General features: G+C 43.4%; 1 protein-coding gene across 7 annotated transcripts in view; it reads left to right on the plus strand.

Moving 5' to 3' along the window:
• APC (APC regulator of Wnt signaling pathway) overlaps window positions 1-19,762 on the plus strand; it is a 90,177-nt gene that overhangs the window by 40,780 nt on the left and 29,635 nt on the right. For 6 of the 7 annotated variants that reach the window (XM_077347778.1, XM_077347785.1, XM_077347779.1 and 3 more), the window contains 4 exons: window positions 5,554-5,662; window positions 7,011-7,124; window positions 10,917-11,000; window positions 17,775-17,879. In XM_077347778.1, the coding sequence (XP_077203893.1) occupies window positions 5,554-5,662; window positions 7,011-7,124; window positions 10,917-11,000; window positions 17,775-17,879 (412 nt within the window). The remainder of the gene's footprint in view (window positions 1-5,553; window positions 5,663-7,010; window positions 7,125-10,916; window positions 11,001-17,774; window positions 17,880-19,762) is intronic. The other variant, XM_077347784.1, reaches the window with a different exon arrangement.

A 19,762-nucleotide genomic window follows, 5' to 3' on the forward strand; every position in this document is an offset into this window, starting at 1 on the left:
TGTAACCCCTGAAGTATTGCTGACATTAAATCAGTCAAAGACTTCCAAGATTTTTTTTCACAGAGAAATTTTGGGGTTTGTTCTAACTTAGAGTTGTCATTCTAATATATTTTCATATGATGTTTCATATAGTATTCTAATAAAAGTTTAAAGTAGAATATTGTTAAGAATGTAGGTATAGTTTATAAGCTACTGCAGCTTTTCCATTTAACTTCTTGTTTGTAATAATATTAAAAAAAACTATTTTCTTAGTAAAATATGAATGAAATTTGAACACTTGTGTATATATGCATCTTCATTAAATGTTCAAATTTTAAAACTTTTATTAAGGTAAAATGTTCTAAATAAAAGAAATAGATTAACCTAATCTTGTTCTCTCGTATGTCTTAAACATGGACCATAATTTATCTATTCATACCCCATCTTCATTTTTCTGAAAAGCAATAAATATAGACATCCTTAGCCTTAATGGGCCAATCCAATTTTTTTGGGATATCTTTGTTTCCATGTTTTAGTAAAAGTTAGCCTGCCTGCAATCAGTCAGTTTAAAATTCATTGACTTTCTGAAACAAATTTCAACAGGTGTAAATGAGACTGCAGTCTCCAGGTCTTTGCATTCCAAAATTTGTTAGCTCATTTATATGTCCAATACATAGGACATCCCTTCGGGGATTTTCAGTGTGAACAAGTGCTAATTGAGAAATTATGTATTTTTGCTAGGCACTGAAGGGATAGATGTCACTGGTGTGAAATATTAAATTATGTTAAGAGGCTGACTAGGAATAAGGAGCTGTGCGTAAATAGATTTCGTCTTCTATAACCTAGATCTTTGTCCCATTTAAAATCAGATAGGCATTTTGTTTAAAATATATGTTTTATTGAGCAAGAAATAGTTTCTCATAACATTTGTACCTAGTTAAATCCAGTACAGCAAAGATTATTTTAAATATTTCTTTGATGGTTTACATAAAACATGACTATGATCCATCCGGTTTCTGATGCATGATTGACATCTTATGCACAGCCATTCTCTTTTCAAACTGACAAGAGTTTGAACAGGCAGTCAAGGAATTGGGAAAAAAGCCTCTTATTCAAGGAGAAAATAGGAGGTGGTAATATACAGTATGTACTGTATGAATTAAGTCAACAGGAATAGTTCTTTTTTACATTTCTCAGTGTTATTAATAAAATAGAATAGAAAGTATTAGAGTAAGCATAGGATTGTAATACAACCGCTGCAAGATCAAAATATTAATATAAATGTGTGTTCCTCATATAGCATGCTGTCATATTCCATAACTAGGGGCAAAGCCCGTTGTATCCAAGAATACAATGGGCGCTAGAGCTTGGTAGTGGGAAGAGGTAGGGGAGGAGTTGTCCAGTCCGTAAGGGTTGAATGTATGTGTTGTGTGGGAGTTTGTGGTGGCATGGTGGCAAATGAGGGCATGGGTGTGGAGATATGGGTGTCAAGAACCTGTGGTGTGGAATGTTTGTTGAGTGTGGGATAGGACTGACCTTTGGGAATTTTGGCATAGTGGTTACAGATGAGCTTTCCAGAGCCATCTCCTCAGATATGTGAAGGGAAAATCAGGCTGGAGACTCTTCTTAGGGGAAGATTACATGGCAACCAATTCCTCCCAGTTCTGCGTCATTTCCCTTCTTGTGTGAATTAGGCCACATTCACCGAAATGCCCCTCTACCCTAATACACATGGGGTAGTCACAGTACACAGGTGTCCACCCTGTTCCCTCTATCTCCCATGTTTTCACTGTTGGTAAAATGTTATGTGCCCACATGCTTCTTTCATGGTTGCTCCTTAGAAGAATGGATTTTTGTACCCTATTGCTTACTACCCAAAGGAGTCTCAAAGCGGTTTACAAACACCTTTTCCATTTGTCTCTCCACAATAGTCAACCTGTGAGGTATGTGGGGTTGTGAGAGTTCTGAGAGAACTGGGAATGGGCCGCAGTGACCCAGCAGGCCTCAGGTGTCTCAAAGCATTTTCCAATCGTCTTCCCTTTCTCTCCCCATAGCAGACTCCACATGAGGGAGGTGGGGTAGCGAGCCTCACAGGGAAGCTGGCAACCCTAAGAGCAAAGCTCTCTGTGCACAGCAGTCTTGACCTTAGTAAGGTTTTTTATACTGGTTTTTTTTATTTGCCAGGGCAAGGTTATTTGCCAGGCCAATAAGTCATTACAGTTACTATGTGTCTCCAGACATTTACTTGTTCTCTATTTACAGTTTCAGGCTGTAAATATTTATTTAGATCTTCCTGCACTTTCCAGACTCACTGGACTGATGCTGGTCTGTCTGTCTGCACCCCAGAATACAAACAGTTGCTGGTAAGGGCTGGCCATAACTCATAGGCCAAGAGGGACACTCCTGCACCACTCCCTACCAACTGCACGCAAAAAAGGCTCATTTGAAGGCTGGACTCTGAGGCATTGTATGATTTTTGAAGTCCCACCTCCAAACCTCCAGGAATATTTCCAACCCAGGGGTAGCCAACCTACTGGTGTGGCCTGGAGAGTTCCTGGAATTACAGCTCACCTGCAGAGTATAAAGATCTGCTCCCCAGGCAGAAAGGGCTACTTTGGACAGGGTTGTGGTAGAGAAGAAACATTTAAGGCTTCCCACACAGGTTGTTGTTGAATTGAAAGACTTGAGACCTACTGCACAGGGTTGTTGTGCAGATGAAACAGGAGACAAAAGAGCCAGTTTCCTCTGCAGAATAACGCTGTGCAGTGGCCTCAAATCTGCAGAGAGTTGCAAAGAAGAAAGACACATGGCTTGGCTGTGTCTAACCTCCGGGCAGAGCAGTATTTTAAGTGAGAAGGGGCTTTTCTGTGGCCTCCCTGTCAGGTAGATGTTTGGCAGAAGGGGAAAGTCCCCCCCCTCAAAACGAAGGCCCTCAGGCTCCCCTGTGTTGCTCTTGGAAAGGCCTCCTTCCCTCAGTCAGGGGCTGTCAGAGGTTCCTTCTCAGCAGGCCTGAAGGGGGGAGGGGGAGTACTCTGCAGCCTCCTGCCAGCTCTGTTAGGGTTCTGAGGCAATTCGCAGTTGGACATGACAGTTAGGACAGCCTTGGGGCGAAAAGGGCTGGCACAGCCTGTCCAAGCCTCTGTTCTCACCCCACTTGGCAGCCCTACTGACCTCCTCTCCCTTTGGTGGTCAGGAGCAGACTGGCAGCCAGACTGGGCTGGGTGAATGGAATGTTGGTCTGTCCTGGTGAGGGGCCAATAGGAAGGCGCTTTGCGCGCCTCCCGATTGGCTGCTTGGCCCTGGATGGACACTCGGAGGGCCCAATCAGGAGCCGCTTCCTGATTGGGCCCTCTGAGTTTTTATCCTGGACAGGGCCCGCCCTAACTCCTCCCTAGGTGGCCTTACCCTTTTATTTAATAGGAGCGGTTAAAGATATTGCATTGTACTAATCTCAGGTTTTTAGTCTTTGTCTACTCACAAGCATGTGCCCATATCCAAGAATACATTTTAGATATTTTTTTCATTGTCCACATGGACAATACCTATGCATCTGCACAAGACATCCATTTTATATAGGCCTTCCTTTTCTCCTGTCCACGTTTTCCTTTGAGGCAGAAGACATCTTATTTTTTTTCACCTTCCTGTTTCTGGTTAGAATTGCCCCCTCCTCAGTTCTTCTCTTGACTTAGCTAGAGAGAGAGCAGCATAGTCAGACAGCATAGCAGGCTTTGCTATTTCCAACATCTATTTCTATTTACTTACCTCTCACCTCTAACTTCCTTCCTAAAAGCCTCCATCTACTTCTACCTCCAGCTTACTTTCATTCATTTTTATCTTTGGCTACCCTTCCTCCAGCAGGAAAGAAGGAAGCCAGCCTTCCATTTGGGCAGTCGACCAATCACGTTGTGACTTATCCCAATGGTTTTGGAACAAGAAATCAATGGGTTTTGCTTAGAAACTGACATGGATGTTCCTTTAATGGTGGGAAGTAGGGAGTTGACAAGGCAGTCAGACATGCAGTCCTGGGTCATCCCATGCTTGTCGCTTGAGAAGGCCTCTGGCAAGGTGAAAAAGTATGCCAAAATTGCAGCTGTGGCACCATCAGAGGTTCCTGAGGGGAAAGCACCACACAGCAACCATTTTGTGGAGGCATTGATTCCTGGAGGTGTCATCTTGTTTGATGGCCCAGAAAGGGGAGGAAGTAAACAGTCTATTCAACAGGAGAGGAACATAAGCACCCTCAGGCATTCCAATTTATCCGCTGACTTATTACAGGTTATCAGGAAATCTATTAAGGAGGAAATTTCTACCCTGTTTGAAGCTACTGATAGGCAATATGATAGATCACAGGTTAGTTATGCCTCCTCCCCATCTCCCCCCCCATACAGGTGAGGATCATGAGCTCAGTTGACACAAGGTCTGGCCAACCAAAGCTGCTAGGAAGAGAGGGAGGTGCAGCCCTGTCAGAGACCATGGTAATTCCTCAGGCAGTGATACCAAAACCAGGGAGGAAGGGAGAGTTCCTCACAGATGAGGAAGACGGGGAGGAAATGGAGTTTCCAGTACCCTCCAAGAAATTCTTTAAGAGTGAGGAGTACCAATATTTACTCTGCAAATCCTTAGCAGCCTTAGATTTAAAACAAACCCCATTCTCAGAGAAATAAGGATCTATATACCCAAAAATCCAAGTGTTATGAAGGGAATAAAGAATTTTTCCCACCTGAAACACTCCACTTCAGATGTTTCCTCTCCCTGATTATTTCAAGACAGTTTAGGGCTGAGTGGGTAAAGCCAATGGCTAATTATTTCCTGCTTTTGTTATAAAACTTTATTGTTTACCAGATTACACAACGACTTCCTTCAAGTCCCAATTATAGACACTACTATTGTGGCTCTACAGTCCTCTGGTCCTGTATCAGGATGGGGGGGAGTATTTAAGGGATACCCACAATAAAAAAAACTGATTATGTACTAAGAAAATCACATGAAGCTATTAAAATATCTTTCAGAGCTTCATGTAAAATTGTTGATGTCCTTTGTAAAGCATTGTTTATTTTGCTCTCTAAAGAATAGCAGCCTTGAAGTTCTAAATATGACACCAATTCCTGGAGTCCCTATCAGCCAGAATCAGCACATTTGGGGCATTTCACATAACAGCAGTTGGGGTGGGGGAGGTCACATTTCTTGAGACCAAAATAGTAGCCGGAATCCAAGCCATTAAATATAAATAAAATTCAATTCAGTTCAGTTGTAAAGGATCTAAATTGATAAAGACTTTGTGTTTCTGTTGTTTGTACACAGAAGGATAATATTTGTGTTTGTGGATGTGTCTTTTTTCCTCAATTGTGAGAGCAATAGTGTGACAGCTAAACTTAAATATACTTAGGGTGTTGTATCACAAGTACCTATTTTTCTTTGTAGCTGTGGAAAATGAGGCACATAAGTGAATAGTACCCATCAAATCACTGGGAAAGGCCAAAAGAGAAACTTAGTCCTCTGGACCAAAATTCTCCTATGTTTCTCTCTTTCCAACATGTAGTAAATCTTTATGAATTATATTCCTTTTTTATGTAGATCACTCTTGCTTGCTGAGCTTGAAAAGGAAGAGAAGGAAAAAGACTGGTATTATGCTCAGCTTCAGAATTTGACAAAGAGGATAGATAGCCTTCCTCTTACTGAAAACGTAAGTGATGCTGGTAGTAGTGTGTATTCTCCAATATAATTTTTGGATTATAATGAAACCCAAAGGAACTTGCCAAAGGAACTTCCATTTTGCAGAGATTGGGGGATGTGTTTTGGAGGTGTTACTTTCTCCAAATTTTAGGCATATTCTTCTGCCAAGCTATTCCTCATGATTCTGTGAATTTCAGGAGGCAGGAAAATATCATTAATTGAGTGGAAATCCATTTGCAGGTTTCTAGATCCTAACTAATATAAATAATTGGTATATTGTGTGTTATGATAGAAAGTAATTAATTCAGCTCTAGGGCAAATATGTCATGTAATCTTTCCTAAAACGTATAAATGAAACTGCAGAGCTAAAATACATACAAAAACATAAAAATAGCAATTAAAACATTGGTCAAGAAGGAGGGATAAATGAGGGTCTGCCAAAGGCATCAAAAAGTTTTACCTGGTGGTGGAAGATGACACCAGAATGGGTCAGGCAAATCTTCCTGGAGAAGTTTAGTGCCATGACCAAGAACCTTTCCTTGTTTATCATCTGCATAATTTCAGAAGGTGGGGACACCCAAAGATTACCATAGTGATTGGGCAGATTCAGAAGGGAATGAATAGTCTTTCTGGTATTTTGAGCCCATATAGGGCTTTGAAGGTCACGAACAAACTGGGAGCCAATGTAGATGGGCAAAGACTAGAATAATATGGTCCCTACGCCCTACCCCAATCAGTATCCTGGCAGCTGTATTCTGTTGAAACTGATGTTTCTGAACATTTTTCAAGGACACCCTTGTGTAGTGGGCATTGCAAACATCAAATCTTAATGTAACCAGGGAGTGTACCGCAGTATTCAGGTCCTTTGTGTCTAGCAAAGGCCACAGTTGAAGCTTCCAAAAGGCATGTCTGGCCACAGCTGCCACCTGCTTATTAGCCTGCATCCAATCTAAAATTAGGGAAATGAAAATGTGATTCAGAAGAATGTCACTGTGTCTTGTACACTCCTGTCCCTCCTTCATCCCAAGCAGTGCTAAGGGGAATGGGATTGGGCCTACTATTTGCAAACATTTAAAGAAGCATCTTTTTCAGCAGGGAAAGGAGATTGTGAGGTCAACAAAGTACTCAGCTAATATTTTCCAGGTATATCTTCTTTTACCTGGGGTAGGAATGGTTATATCTTATGGAATAGTTCCAAATTATCAGTGCTATTGTGCCTGTCCTACCATGACATTCACGTGGTTTGTTCTGTATTCTAAACAATAGGGTTACATTTTAGTTGTTTTATATGGATTATATGCATATTAGGTCAATATAATAAGCAACTCAAATTCTTTTATTCCTTGTTTTGGTCCCAGTTCTCCTTGCAGACCGATATGACTAGAAGGCAATTGGAATATGAAGCAAGGCAGATCAGAGCTGCCATGGAAGAACAGCTAGGCACTTGCCAGGACATGGAAAAGAGGGCACAGGTAAATTTATCAGTTGAGATACTTGAAATATTTGCATACTTTTGCAGCCTCAATATCTAACATTCTAAAGATGTGTACCTTTTAACAGTTCAGTCCTGAGTTACCTCTTTCTGACCATTAACTTCATTTGGCTTAGAATATAATTCTTGTACTATATAATTAATAATTTACTTTATGATTTGAAGAATTCAAATGTCTGTGGCTGGTTTAGTCTGACTTTCTTTCAGTACCTGGGACTCAGGTCCCAATTGAAAGACTCTTCAAATGATTATGTCTTTGCCTTAAGCTTGTGTGTTCCCTTCACCAAATCTAGTTACTACAGTAATAGGTAAACCTTTGGGAAGGCATGTGAACTCCCAGGTCTCTATGGCTAATAATAATTATAATAGACATAATAATCTTAATAACAATAAAATGTCCCATTTTGAATAGATATAAATTATATGGTATATTTCAATCATTATTTGCTGTATCTTTTTGTAATGCACTGTGTGACATCTTGTTGAAAAACCAGGGAGGGCGGTATATAAATATAATAAATAATAAATAATAAATCGAATAAAAGATAATATGGATTCATAAAATCACATTATGGATGAATATGTGTTTTCTTGATGGAGAATCTCAGAAAAAATCTTTGGGGAACTTGTGTATAGTGCCATTATCCAACTGTTCCTGCATAACTTCAGCATTCTATGTACCAATGCATATAGATACTTATTCCAAATAATTATCAGAGCATAGTCTGACATGACTTTATTTTAATTAATTTATTTTCGGACTTATATGCCATAATTCCCTGAGAGCTCAGAGTGATTTACAATATATCAAACAATTAAGCAGGAGCTAAAATATTTTAAAGAGCCTCTTGTGGCGCAGACTGGTAAGACAGCAGACATGCAGTCTGAAAGCTCTGCCCATGAGGCTGGGAGTTCAATTCCAGCAGCCGGCTGAAGGTTGACTCAGCCTTCCATCCTTCCGAGATGGTTATATGAGTACCCAGCTTGTTGGGGGGCAAATGATAATGACTGGGGAAGGCACTGGCAAACCACCCTGTATTGAGTCTGCCATGAAAACGCTAGAGGGCGTCACCCCAAGGGTCAGGCATGACCCAGTGCTTGCACAGGGGATACCTTTACCTTAAAATATTTTAAACATTAAAATCAAATGTACATTAAAAATAATTTGAGCTCGCCACCTTCTCTCTGTTGGGAGGGGAGGTAAAGTGCTACAATGTTATTAACTGGGTAGTGTACGAATAGTTGTCATTTATGTAGGAAAAGCCAGCTATTGTTGGTGTTCTGTAGACCTCAACTATAGGCCTGGTGGAACAGAGAACTTGCAGGCCCCTCTGAACTGTTTTAAGTCCCACAGAACTCTGATCTCACTCAAGAATGCATTCCATCAGGCCGTTGCCAGGGCTGAAGAAGCCCTGGCTCTGGTTTAAGCCAATTTGACTTCTCTGGGGCAAGGGATCTTGAGCAGATTTTGTATGCTTGATCACAAGTTTTTCTGAGGGGGATAAGTGGGAGGGGAGGCCCCACAGGTATGGAGGCCCCAGATCAGTTAAGGCTTTAAAGGTCATACCCAGGCTCCTGACAGTGGTCAGAGTTGTTAGCTAGACCCCGTAATGCGTCACCTTGAACTTCTGTCTTAGCTGGATTCAACCTCAGCCGATTCCACTTGAGCCAGTCCACCACCATCTCCAGGCAATTTGTCAGCATACTCAGGAGTATAGATGGATGGCTGTCCATCAACATATACAGATGTCTGTCATCAGCATATTGATGACATCCCAGCTTGAAGCTGCAGATTAGCTGGGCAAAGCAATTGTTTTTGGAACTCAACTTGAAAGTGTTCTACCTTGCAGAGGTGACTTCTTACTTAACAACTGATAGGGCTGGAGACTTGGTTCCTCTATTTTTCAGCTGAAGGTTAGGTTAGAAGGACTGCCTTCTTGTGGGACAAGGACAATTACCAATTTAATCTATGTAACCATTTTATCTGCTTAACTTGATTAAAAAAACTTCACAATTTGGGAGGGAAGCTCGTATTGAATATTTTCTGTTTTGGAATAAATGAAATGAATTTTCTCCACTTGCTCAGTCTCCAAAAAGAGGTTTCTCCATGGCTTCAACATGTTCTACACATTTGATCGTGTATATGTCAATTTGTAGGGGTGGGTTTTAGATGTGCTAATGTTTTCTATCTTATTAGTAACTTTAAAGGTTAATACCTAGAAATCCATACATAGTTTCAACAGAATATCTTATGTTAGATACAAACGCTGTGAGTGGTGTTCTAGTTAGAAAACTTCTTTCTTGCTTCCCTTCCATCTTGTGGAGTTCTTCCAAACACTTGCTGCTCCCTGAGGTGTAGACTCAGTGAACAGTTTAGGACAGCGGTTCTCAACGTTCTTGAGGCCACGACCCCAACTTCGGCAGCAGCAGCATGTGTGGGCACATGTGCACAGGGGCACAACAATCAAGCTGGCGTGGAGGCGGCGAGTGCTATGGCTCCGCCGCCTCTGCCTGCTGCTGCTGAAGTTGGGGTCGTGATTCAGGAAGGAGGCGACCACGGGGAAGCTCCTCTCCCTACCCGGCTGCTGCACCTGTCCTCCTCGCCCGCCGCTGCTTTCACCTCTATGAGACAGAGAGAGAGTGCAGCCGGGAGGGACAGGCGGGGAGGACAGACCAGCGCCGCCACACCACCTGCAGGCTGCAGCGGAGATGGTGGGCTCTGGGATGCTCGGGGCCTCTTGCTTGTGTCCCCAGGTCGGCTGGGGCTCCTCATGGGAGGCGGCAGGTGCAGCGGGCACTCCTTTCCCCTTTCTCAGTCCTGGCAAATGGCTGCTACCGCGCATTCCTTGGGGCAGCCAGTCACTCAGGTGGCGGGTGCTCCGGCACGCCACTTGCACCAGCGGCAGCAACATTGAGCTCTGGGCGAGTGCGGACGGGAGGGGAGCGAAGGGAGAGTATCCATTTGGGGAGGAAAGGAGACAATGGGGGGCGGGGAGGTCTGCCGTCGCCTCCACCCGCCTCCACCGGCCACCACCGCCGTGGCCAGCAACAGGGGTGACCCAGCGGAAAGGGCCAAGCAACCCCAAATGGGGTCAGGACCCCACTGGTTTAGGAGGCTGTTCACTTGAGAATAAAGACAGCATTTACTTTGGAACAACTTCTTTGTGCCTTCCTCTCCTGTAAGGCTATTTTTGATCCAATCTATTGGTTTCTTAATGTTATTTTATTCCCTTTCCAATGGATTGTGTCCAGTTGTTGACTTCCACTGATGGAAGTCTTATGCCAGTGGAGGAAGAGGGGCTGATTTTATCTTCCCACTGTGGATTCCTACAACATATAGCACTGTTCCTGGGCTGCAGCTTGAGCAGAACTCTTTCCATTTGGCTGTAACTCAGTGTTTCTGTGCTTTAAATCTCTCTCATATCATTTTTAGCATTTCAGAATTCCATCTTGGATTCTGTGTCCTGTGGAACCAAAAAACACTGGGGAGGGGATGATTTAGGAGTGGAAGTTGTATTCAGAGAACCAGTGGAATGTACTTTCCCTTCCTGTATCTTCTCCATTCTAAATTCACAAAAGACTACAGCTGGCAAGGTTTCATATTCAATATATTCTGGCAATAACTATTATGTTCTGGCTTTGACTGTGTTCGTATGTTAACACAACATCCAGTAATGAAGCAAGTACTGCACTGCATCGTATTTTTAGTTCTGTAGTCTAATCTAATAACAATTCCTCCATCCAGTAACACCTTCACATTTTGTTGTTTCAGGTAAGAGTGGCTAGAATTCAACAAATAGAGAAGGATATTCTTCGTATTAGACAGCTGCTGCAGTCCCAAGTTGCTGAAGCTGAGGTCAGTGTTTTTCTGAATTTTATTTAGACTCAAACATGTTGCTGGTTACTGCAATGTAATTCCATGTTTGAAGTGCTAAATATTTTAAACACCAACAGTGATGGTGCCGTTGCTGCGTGGCTCCTGATTGGCCCCTTGGCCCGGACTTACAGCAGAGCCAATCAGGAGGTGCTTCGCGCCTCCCGATTGGCCCCTTCGAGTTTTTATCCTGGATTTGCCCGGCCCCTTTCTCCTCCCACATTACGGCTTTATTTTTACTGCTCCCAGAGCGGTTTACAGATAAGAGAATATAGGTGCAGAGGTATACAGGAGTCAGTTGCCCATTAATTGGCACCCACGCCTCCCTCTCCCCCGCAGCGCGGCGCTCACGGCCGATTCCCTCTAGCAGCCAATTCTCTCAAGCCTAGGCCCACGGGGGGGGGGGGGAGAGGGAGGCGCAGGCACCAGCATGCTGACAGGCGCAGATGCACAGGCATGGAGCTGCCGGGAGCGATTGGCCACCAAAACGGCCGATTTGCTCAAGCCTAGGCCCGCGGCTAGGCTTGAACAATTCGGCCGTTGAACCAGCCGATAACCCCTGGCGCAGTGAGCGCTGCACCACAGGGGGAGGGAGATGCTCCCGCTGGTGCACTGGTGCTTCCCTCCTCTCGCCGCGGCCCAGTACCGAGGGTTCCATGGACCGGTACCAGTCTGCGGCCTGGGAGTTGGGGGACCCATGCCTTAGGACTCGAAGAACATTGTTGCCCCCAAATTTGACTCTCATGCACCTGGCTCCCAGGCCCCCTTAAGGGGACTATGTTTCTTGGATTTTCAAGGAACTCAACCCCTGCATGATGTCCCTCAGTCCTGTACTCAAGTGTCAGCAGCCACTAGTGAGAATAATGCTAATTTAATAGTACTGTAGTTGTACATACATAGAACATAATTTTTTTGGGCCACAATTCCAAGGCCTACTAGTCAATCAGAACCATAGGTTACTCATGGAGTAGCAGGGCTACAGAAAGCAGTGTGAGTTGCCTGGTTGAGAGTCATTGCTTGGCACAATTTTTCAGTGTTGTTCTGTCTTCTCCCCTCCTTCACTTGACACAACATTTGCTCCATATTAGAGCTGACATTTCTACATCCTCTATGCTGTGAGTTAATATCAAATTGAAGGTAAGGTCTTCAAGTTCCACTTTTAGTAAATTCAGACTTGGCTCACTTGTGTGCTCCATATCTCAAGGACAACACCACCCTTCAGTTTGACAAACACTAGTTTACATAACTGGTAATTTCTCCTATGGTGAAATGGTATGCTATTGGCTTTGCAAGGCTTAGTGTATATGCCAGGAATATTTGCAGAAGAAGAGGTGGGAGTTACTTTTCCCCTACTGTGAACATAAGGTTTCCATGCTTTTGGAAGTGCCTAGTACTGGGCTATGGGCCCCATGGTTCAAGGGGCCCCACCCGTGCTTGTCAGCAATTGCCTGAATTGAGTGACAGACATCTTGTCAGAGAGTGCATGTGCAAAGAACTTATGTGCATAGTTCTGGCGCTTTTCTGCTCCACCGGCTTCGACTGAGGCAAGGAGCCTCATTGCCTGGGATCATCATGCTGCAGAGGAGGAGACGGAGAGTGATTGTGCTGAAGAGGAGGTGGCAGGGGCGGCAAGGCAGGTGTGAGTCAGCTGGCTAGATCTGGAGGAGTTTTTGGATTCCATCCCATTAAACACTTCGAAGGGATTTGTTCATTGCCGTGTTGTAGAAGATGGGCTTTACAGACTTCCTTTTGCAAAACATATCCAAGCTGGGCTCCTACAGATCTGCTCCAGCTGCCAAATACAAAAATATGAGGAGGGAAACCTGCAGGAAAGCCTGGCTTCAGCTAAGATCCCAAATGAATCCCAGAGGTTCACTTTTGCAGGAGGGTGCCCTCTGAACTGCAGAGTAGCTGGCACATGTAAAAGGATTTCTGGGAGAAACATTAATGCTCTGTAATTACAGTCCTTAAAAAGGATGACAGTCTCTGAATGTACTCAAATTTTAAATATTGGGTTGTTTTCTTTTTTCATGCTAAGGAATTTCAGGATAATAATAGTAAATATTTTCAGCAAAATGAAGATATCAGTTGCTTCCAAAGTTCCAAAATATCCCTGGGAAGGGTCCCCTGCTGTTACCTTTGCAGCAGTGCCAGTTGTGCTGTGCTAAGGCCCCTCTGGCTCTGGTGCTACATGCCCTGTGTTTCCTTACATCAGGCTTGGAGGTGCCCTGAACATATAATTTCCATATGTAACAAACTTTGAAATATAGTCAACAATTAATGCAGACATAGTGATCTGAAGAACAATGCTTTAGATTGCCATTAGGGAGAAAGGCATGGATGACCTCCGATGTTAGTTGGATCGAGGCAGATCGGCGCTGCCGGTACTGCTGGATCTTATGACAGTGTTCAGTCTAATCAATCATGAGCTTCTTGGTTGCTACCACACTGCCTGTGGAATCTGGGGGACAGCCCTGAAATTGCTGATCTCCTTTCTCCAGAGTTGCATTCAGGGATGAACAATCCAGCTGCTGTTAGCTCCCTTGGGGAGTGCCACAGGGTGCTGTTCTGTCCCCCACACCGTTCAACATCTTTATGTGCCCTCTTGCCCAGCTGGTTTGGGGATTTGGTCTTGGGTGTCATCAGTATGTTGATGACACCCAAGTCTATATTCTAATGGATGGCCAACCAGATTCATCCCTTTAGACATTTGCCTGTTGCTTAGCAGTGACAATCTGGATCAAGAAGAATTGCCTGAGATACAACTTTTGAAGACGGAGGTCCTGTGGCTGAGGAGGAGGGGGGCAGGAGAGGAAGTATGCCTGCCCATCCTAGACGGAGTGCAACTGACATTAGCACAATCTGCTAAGAATTTAGGAGTGATTGTTGATGCCTCCTTATCTATTGAGTCTCACTAGACTAGCACAGCTGGTGTTCTAATATCTTCGCGAAACTAAGGTACTAGTGCCCTACATGTTCCTGGATTACCTAGCCACAGTGATGCATGCAACAGTCACCTCCAAGCTGGATTACTGTAACTTGCTCTACAGGGGGCCTACCTTTGACCCTGATCTGGGTCCAAAATGCAGCATTGCAGGTTCTCACCAAAATACCACAGAGAGCCTGCGTTCAGCTGCATTGGCTCCCAATGGAATTGACTTTCGATGAAAAATCAGGTTCATGATTTTGGCATTAACCTTTAAGGCCATTCACAGCTTGGGCCTCTAGTACCTAAGGTACCACCTTGCTGACTATGCCCCCTGTAGAGTGTTATGGTTCACAAATTCCAACTGGCTGGTTGTCCCTAGCCCCCAAGATGTACACTTGGCCTTTTTGGTCCTGAGCCCAGCCTGGTGATAGGAGCTCTCAGAAGATCTGCGGGCCTTTCAGCCTCTCAGGAACTTTCACAGTTACAAAAGGCTAGCAAACCAGAGCTCTTCTACAATGCATTTGGTTGGGGCCAATGCATGATTTGTGGTATAACATTTCATTGGCCTCCTCCCATTAAAAACCCAGAAGAGCTCCCCCCTGGAACAAGTAAGCTCTGAGGAATCTAATATTAGCAAGTAGGCTGTGCTGAATTGGAAATTCTACTTATCTTATAGTTTTAATTGTATTTTATTATTTTATGATTTATGTTTTAACTAGCTTCAAAGTCCGTTGGTAACAATGGGCTTTGAAAAGCCCCCCCCAGCACCGAGCACACCCAGCGCCCCAGGGAGGCTGCGGGTGTGCTCTGGGGCCGCGGGGAAGCCATCCCCGGCCCCCTCCCCCCACACTGAGGCCACGTCTGGGCCCTCTGTCTGGGCCCCCCTCGCCCGTGGCGCGGCCTACCCCCCCCCGGGGCTAGAAGCACACCCGGGACTTCATGGAAGCCATTGGTGTGCTTTTGGGCCCTGGAAGAAGGTCTCCTCCCCCCCCTCCAGCCACGGCACAGCCTCCCCGGGGCTTCTTCAAGGCTACAGGCATGCTTCTGGGGCTGGGGGGAAGGCCCCCTCCCCCCGACCATGGCACGGCCTTCCCCCCAGGGAAGCCATCCCCAGCCCCCCCACTCCCTGCCAAGGCTGCAGATTCTCTGGTGAGGCAACGGGCGCACTTCGTGGGCCTGGGGAAGGCATCCCCAGCCCCTTCCTCCAGCAAGGCCGCAGCTTGTCTGGGACCCGCGGAGCACACCCACCACCTCAGTGAGGTGGCAGGTGCGCTCAGCGGGCCTGGGGAAGGCATCCCCGGCCCCCTCCCTCATCGCCAAAATCACGGCTTGCCCAGGGCCTGCGGAGCTGGGAAAGCAATCCCCAGCCCCCTTGGGGAAAGGAACCCCTCCCTTCTCCCCACCCCAGGGCACTTACATGTGTCCTGGGGAGCGTCTGGGGCAATGGTGGCAGAGAGCCCCTGGCCGGCTGGGTGGGCGGGAGTAGGCTGGGCTTGTGAGAGGCAGGGCCCAATCAAGTCCCGATTGGGCCCTCACCCGGGCTGGCAATGCCCACTCTTCGCCCACTTAGGACTCAGCATCTTATGTAACAGCGACCTGCAGTTAAAGATGTATTTATCATGTTGGGATAATGTATTTATCCTGTTGTAAACCTCCCTGAGCTAGTATTCAGCAGGGATGATTATATAAATTCAAATATAATGGAATTTATATAACCTGCCCCCTCTCCCTCTCCCCCCCCCAGAAATCCGCCAAGACTCCTGGGCCTGTTGTATTATTATTGTTTAATACTGTTATACAGTTACTTTGTTATTATCAGTCATTAATATTAATGTTATAATTAGTTATATGTATTGTTTCATGTATATTTTCTTCAGTTCCAAATAAACAAACAAACAAACAATACCTGCCACCACAACAATTTTCACTGTATGTGTGTGCAGAAAAATATTCAAACAGTTCCTTTTTAAAAGCATCCTGTTACACAGTTTTGACTTGAAACATTGAAGAGGTAATATTAGAGTTATTCATGACTTCACTCCCTGACATTTTATAGCAGCCATGTTGTTGTTGTTTTCAGTTGTGGTAGCCATTTTGTGTCTGTAACCCACCACCCAGTGCCTGAATTTCAAAGGTTCTCTCAGGCTCAAAAACATTGGTGATGGCTGAGAAAGAATAATTGTAAGTGTATAATATAGCTTTAGAAACATGTAATTGGATGTAGGATACCATGTTGCTACATTGGCTTTATGCTAATTCCCACCACCACCACCCAACATTCTTGTCATTAGTGTTTAACTTAAGGAGTGTTACCTAATGTGGTACATTTGGAGACCACAGTACTTCCTGTTGGGTCCCTAGTGCCCATTTGTTTCTTCCCTCAAATCAAGAAGGCAGTCCTGGCTTTCCTCTTCCTCAGCGGAAGTAAAGACATCACCTATGTATTTGAAGGTTGGACCAATCCTGGTGTAATGAACTCCTGGAAAACATCAGGACCCGTCGCAACAACCCTTCCTGCCTCACCCGCCGGCACCCGGGGAGTGGCCCCGGCAGCCGGTCGCTTCCCCTTCCCACTGCCCCTGAGAAGACCTCGCGGAGACAGCCCTTCCTGCCCCACCCACCAGTTCCTGGGGACTGCAGCCGATGGGGTGGTGCCTTCCCCTCCCCGCTTGCCACAAGAAGGCCTGCCGCCCCATCTATGACGTGGCGACAACCCTTCCCAGCCCACATGGCACCTCCGCCGCTCACCCGCTACCCTGCCAAAGCCCATTTATTTTAAATGGGCTTGGCTCCTAGTGCATATATATAAATATGCAAATATATAACACCCCACAGCAACCATTTTGTGGTGGCAGTTTCTCATTCTCAATATTCTAATGAATAATAATGAAAAACCTGAGCCTTGTAGACTACTTTTTGGAGCCCACCATCTGAATTTCACACTCAAAGCTCAGTTCCTGTTCCCTAGCTTTAGCCATAAGAATAAGCTCATGCTGACGCAGCATAGGAAAATAATTATCCTTCCGTTTGTAAGTATGCTCCCCTGTAAGCGGTCCTGTGAACAGTGGTTTGTGATCAGTTTTTTTTAAGGACATGTACATAACTGTCTGTATGCAGTTTTGTGTTCCTGAATTTTTTTCCTTAAGATTTTGTCACATTTGGAAGCATTTCACTTAAACTATCAAAAAAAAATCTGGTTTAATTTTCTAAGAATTTCCTTATATGTGCAGGAAAAGCGCTCAATTTCCTAGCTATGCTGTACCGTTTCTCTCAGATCATTACTGGATAAGGACAAATTGCGTAAATTTTGCTTGTGTAAAAAAGGATGTTTCAGCATGGGTCTGAAATGTGGAAAGATGCCATTAGTATGGCACCGATGTAGTATGGCACTGTGTATTTTAGGTTATCCCTCCCACATAATGATTTGATTGCAAAGCATAAGTAATACTTTAACTGCTCCAGTTGTAGCCTCCAGTAAATACATAGATCATGTGATATTGCAGCAGAGACAGTTGTTTGCTCCAATTCTGTTATATTTCTGATAGTGATGTGAGCACAGCTGGTGAAGGACGGTGTTTTGTGTCTCACAGCAAATCCTTTGTCTTCTAGGGCTGTAATCCTCAGAGGACATGCTTCACTTTCATCCTGCAATTTTGCTAAGACACTCGGTTTTGGCTGCTAATTATTGAGGCTAGAGGTTATGAAATACAAAGCATAGTTCATTGGCTTTGTGAAGCGACAGAATTGACACATTTCACTGCTTACAAATCTTTGAGTGAAGTGTACTGTGCTTCTGTATGTAATGTCATAAACTCTTGCCTTAACAGAGGACACCTTCAAGCAAGCATGATACAGGCTCGCATGAAGCTGAGAGGCAAAATGAAAGTCAAGGAGCAGGAGAAATCAGCATGGCAACTGCTGGCAGTAGTCAGGTAAGGGCAGGATTTCATTTATTAGTAATGCTTAAAATGCAATGTATTTGTGGGTGGGATCTGGTAATTCTCCCAATGCGATATAATCATATCAAAATGGATTTCTACATATATACATGAAATAAAAGAAATCTTGCTGGTGGAGCAGATGAAAGCTCTTTAATATGTTGCAAAGAATTTTTCTAAATAGGTAATTCAAATACCTTGTACTGTGAATTAATACAGTTCTTGTCCAAAGTCTTGTTGTTTTATATACAGATCAGTAAAAGACCCGAAACTACTGTTGTCATTGTTTTCAACTTTAAAATACAGTTGATAAAAGGAGTTGTACTTGATAAGAATTTTAATTGTCCTCTAAAATACTGCCATTTTCATAGTTTGAAACAAGTTTTTACCTAAAATAATTTTTGATGTATATTCTGTAAGCCATTGATGAAACTGATTATTCAATCAGATTAATGAGATAGGGAGATAGATGCATTTTAAAATAACTGTTAGCTGCTTGTTTGCTAGATATGTTACTCAGACACTGTCCTGTCTTGCTCTAATTTATTTGCAGAAAATTTTGGCATTGCAGATATTTTTGCTTGTTTAATATAGCAATGTATTTTGCTTTCATTAGTATTTTATAATATAAAAAATGTGCTTTAGAATCTCAGTACCAGTTACTGAAAATTTCCTCCCTTCAAACAATGATCACAGAACATATTTTAATATTTTTCTTTTAATTTGTAAAATAATATTATATTAATATAATGTGGTTTTAAATTTTATGTTTGCACTTAGTATCATTGACGTTATTCAGTTAAGTGGTAGATTAAAGCTTTGAAATATATTTTATTCCTATTCAGTTTACTTGTTTCTGAACAAGAACTAGATGCTCTGCTTTAATGAAGGATTCTGTCAAAACATTGCTTTGGTTTTTTTTAAACTCAGATATTATAAATAAAATTTAATAAGACTGATGTAACAACTGTGGTAATTATAAAATTGTAGGCTTATTTTAAATTGTATATGAGAAACTGCTTGATGAAAAAAGTACCTTATAGTTTGTTTGGTAGGAATGCAGGATAAATGAATCTTGTTTTTTGTTAATAATAGTTTGAGTTTTTCCTCTTAAAAATGCTGCTTTAAAGCATTAATCTCTTTTTTCTCCTCTAGCTTTATAGATATGGCGATTCAATTTGTCTGGCAGTGAGACATCTGGGGATTACTTGTTTTATGCAAGGCCAGGGAGGGGAGGTTTAATGGCTTGGGCACCATTATTTTATTTGTGGGAACTCGTTTCAATCTACCTTGTGTTTGCTAGAAAAGGGATTTATCAGAGTTAAAAAATCCTAAAGCAGTTGTTGTTCTAGCTATTTATTTTTTACAGTCAAACAAACATTACAGTTAAAGATGTGCTCACCATGGATGGTGTTTGTGAAGAGGCAACCTTTTTTTCTTCTGCATATCTACTCTGTTGTATATTATGTTCTGTTGAAAGTAAAAGTTGAATGTTTCCCAGTTAATTGAAATTCACGCTTTTTACAATAAAAAAATTCTTCTGCAAGTGTGTTCAGGGAAACTATTCAGGGAATATATGGCATATGAGACCTGTGAACATTGATGGGAAGGAGGCCCTTATCAGAGTAATCAGCCATTTGACTACATTTTTGATATTGTTATACTGGTTCTGCCTTTACTAGATTAGTTAACAAATATAGTTCAACCTAGAACTTTTAAACAATTCTAGTGAACTTAGCTCATTAGTAGCACAATGGATAACTAAGCTCTGTCTCATATCTGAAGCAAATTTGATATAATTGTTTCAGTATAGTAGTCATCATTATGCCCCCAGAGGTTCAGTTTTTGCACCTTCATTCGTTTACTTTGGTGGCCAG

This window comes from Paroedura picta, chromosome 7 (assembly GCF_049243985.1).
Source record: "Paroedura picta isolate Pp20150507F chromosome 7, Ppicta_v3.0, whole genome shotgun sequence".
NCBI lineage: Eukaryota > Metazoa > Chordata > Lepidosauria > Squamata > Gekkonidae > Paroedura > Paroedura picta.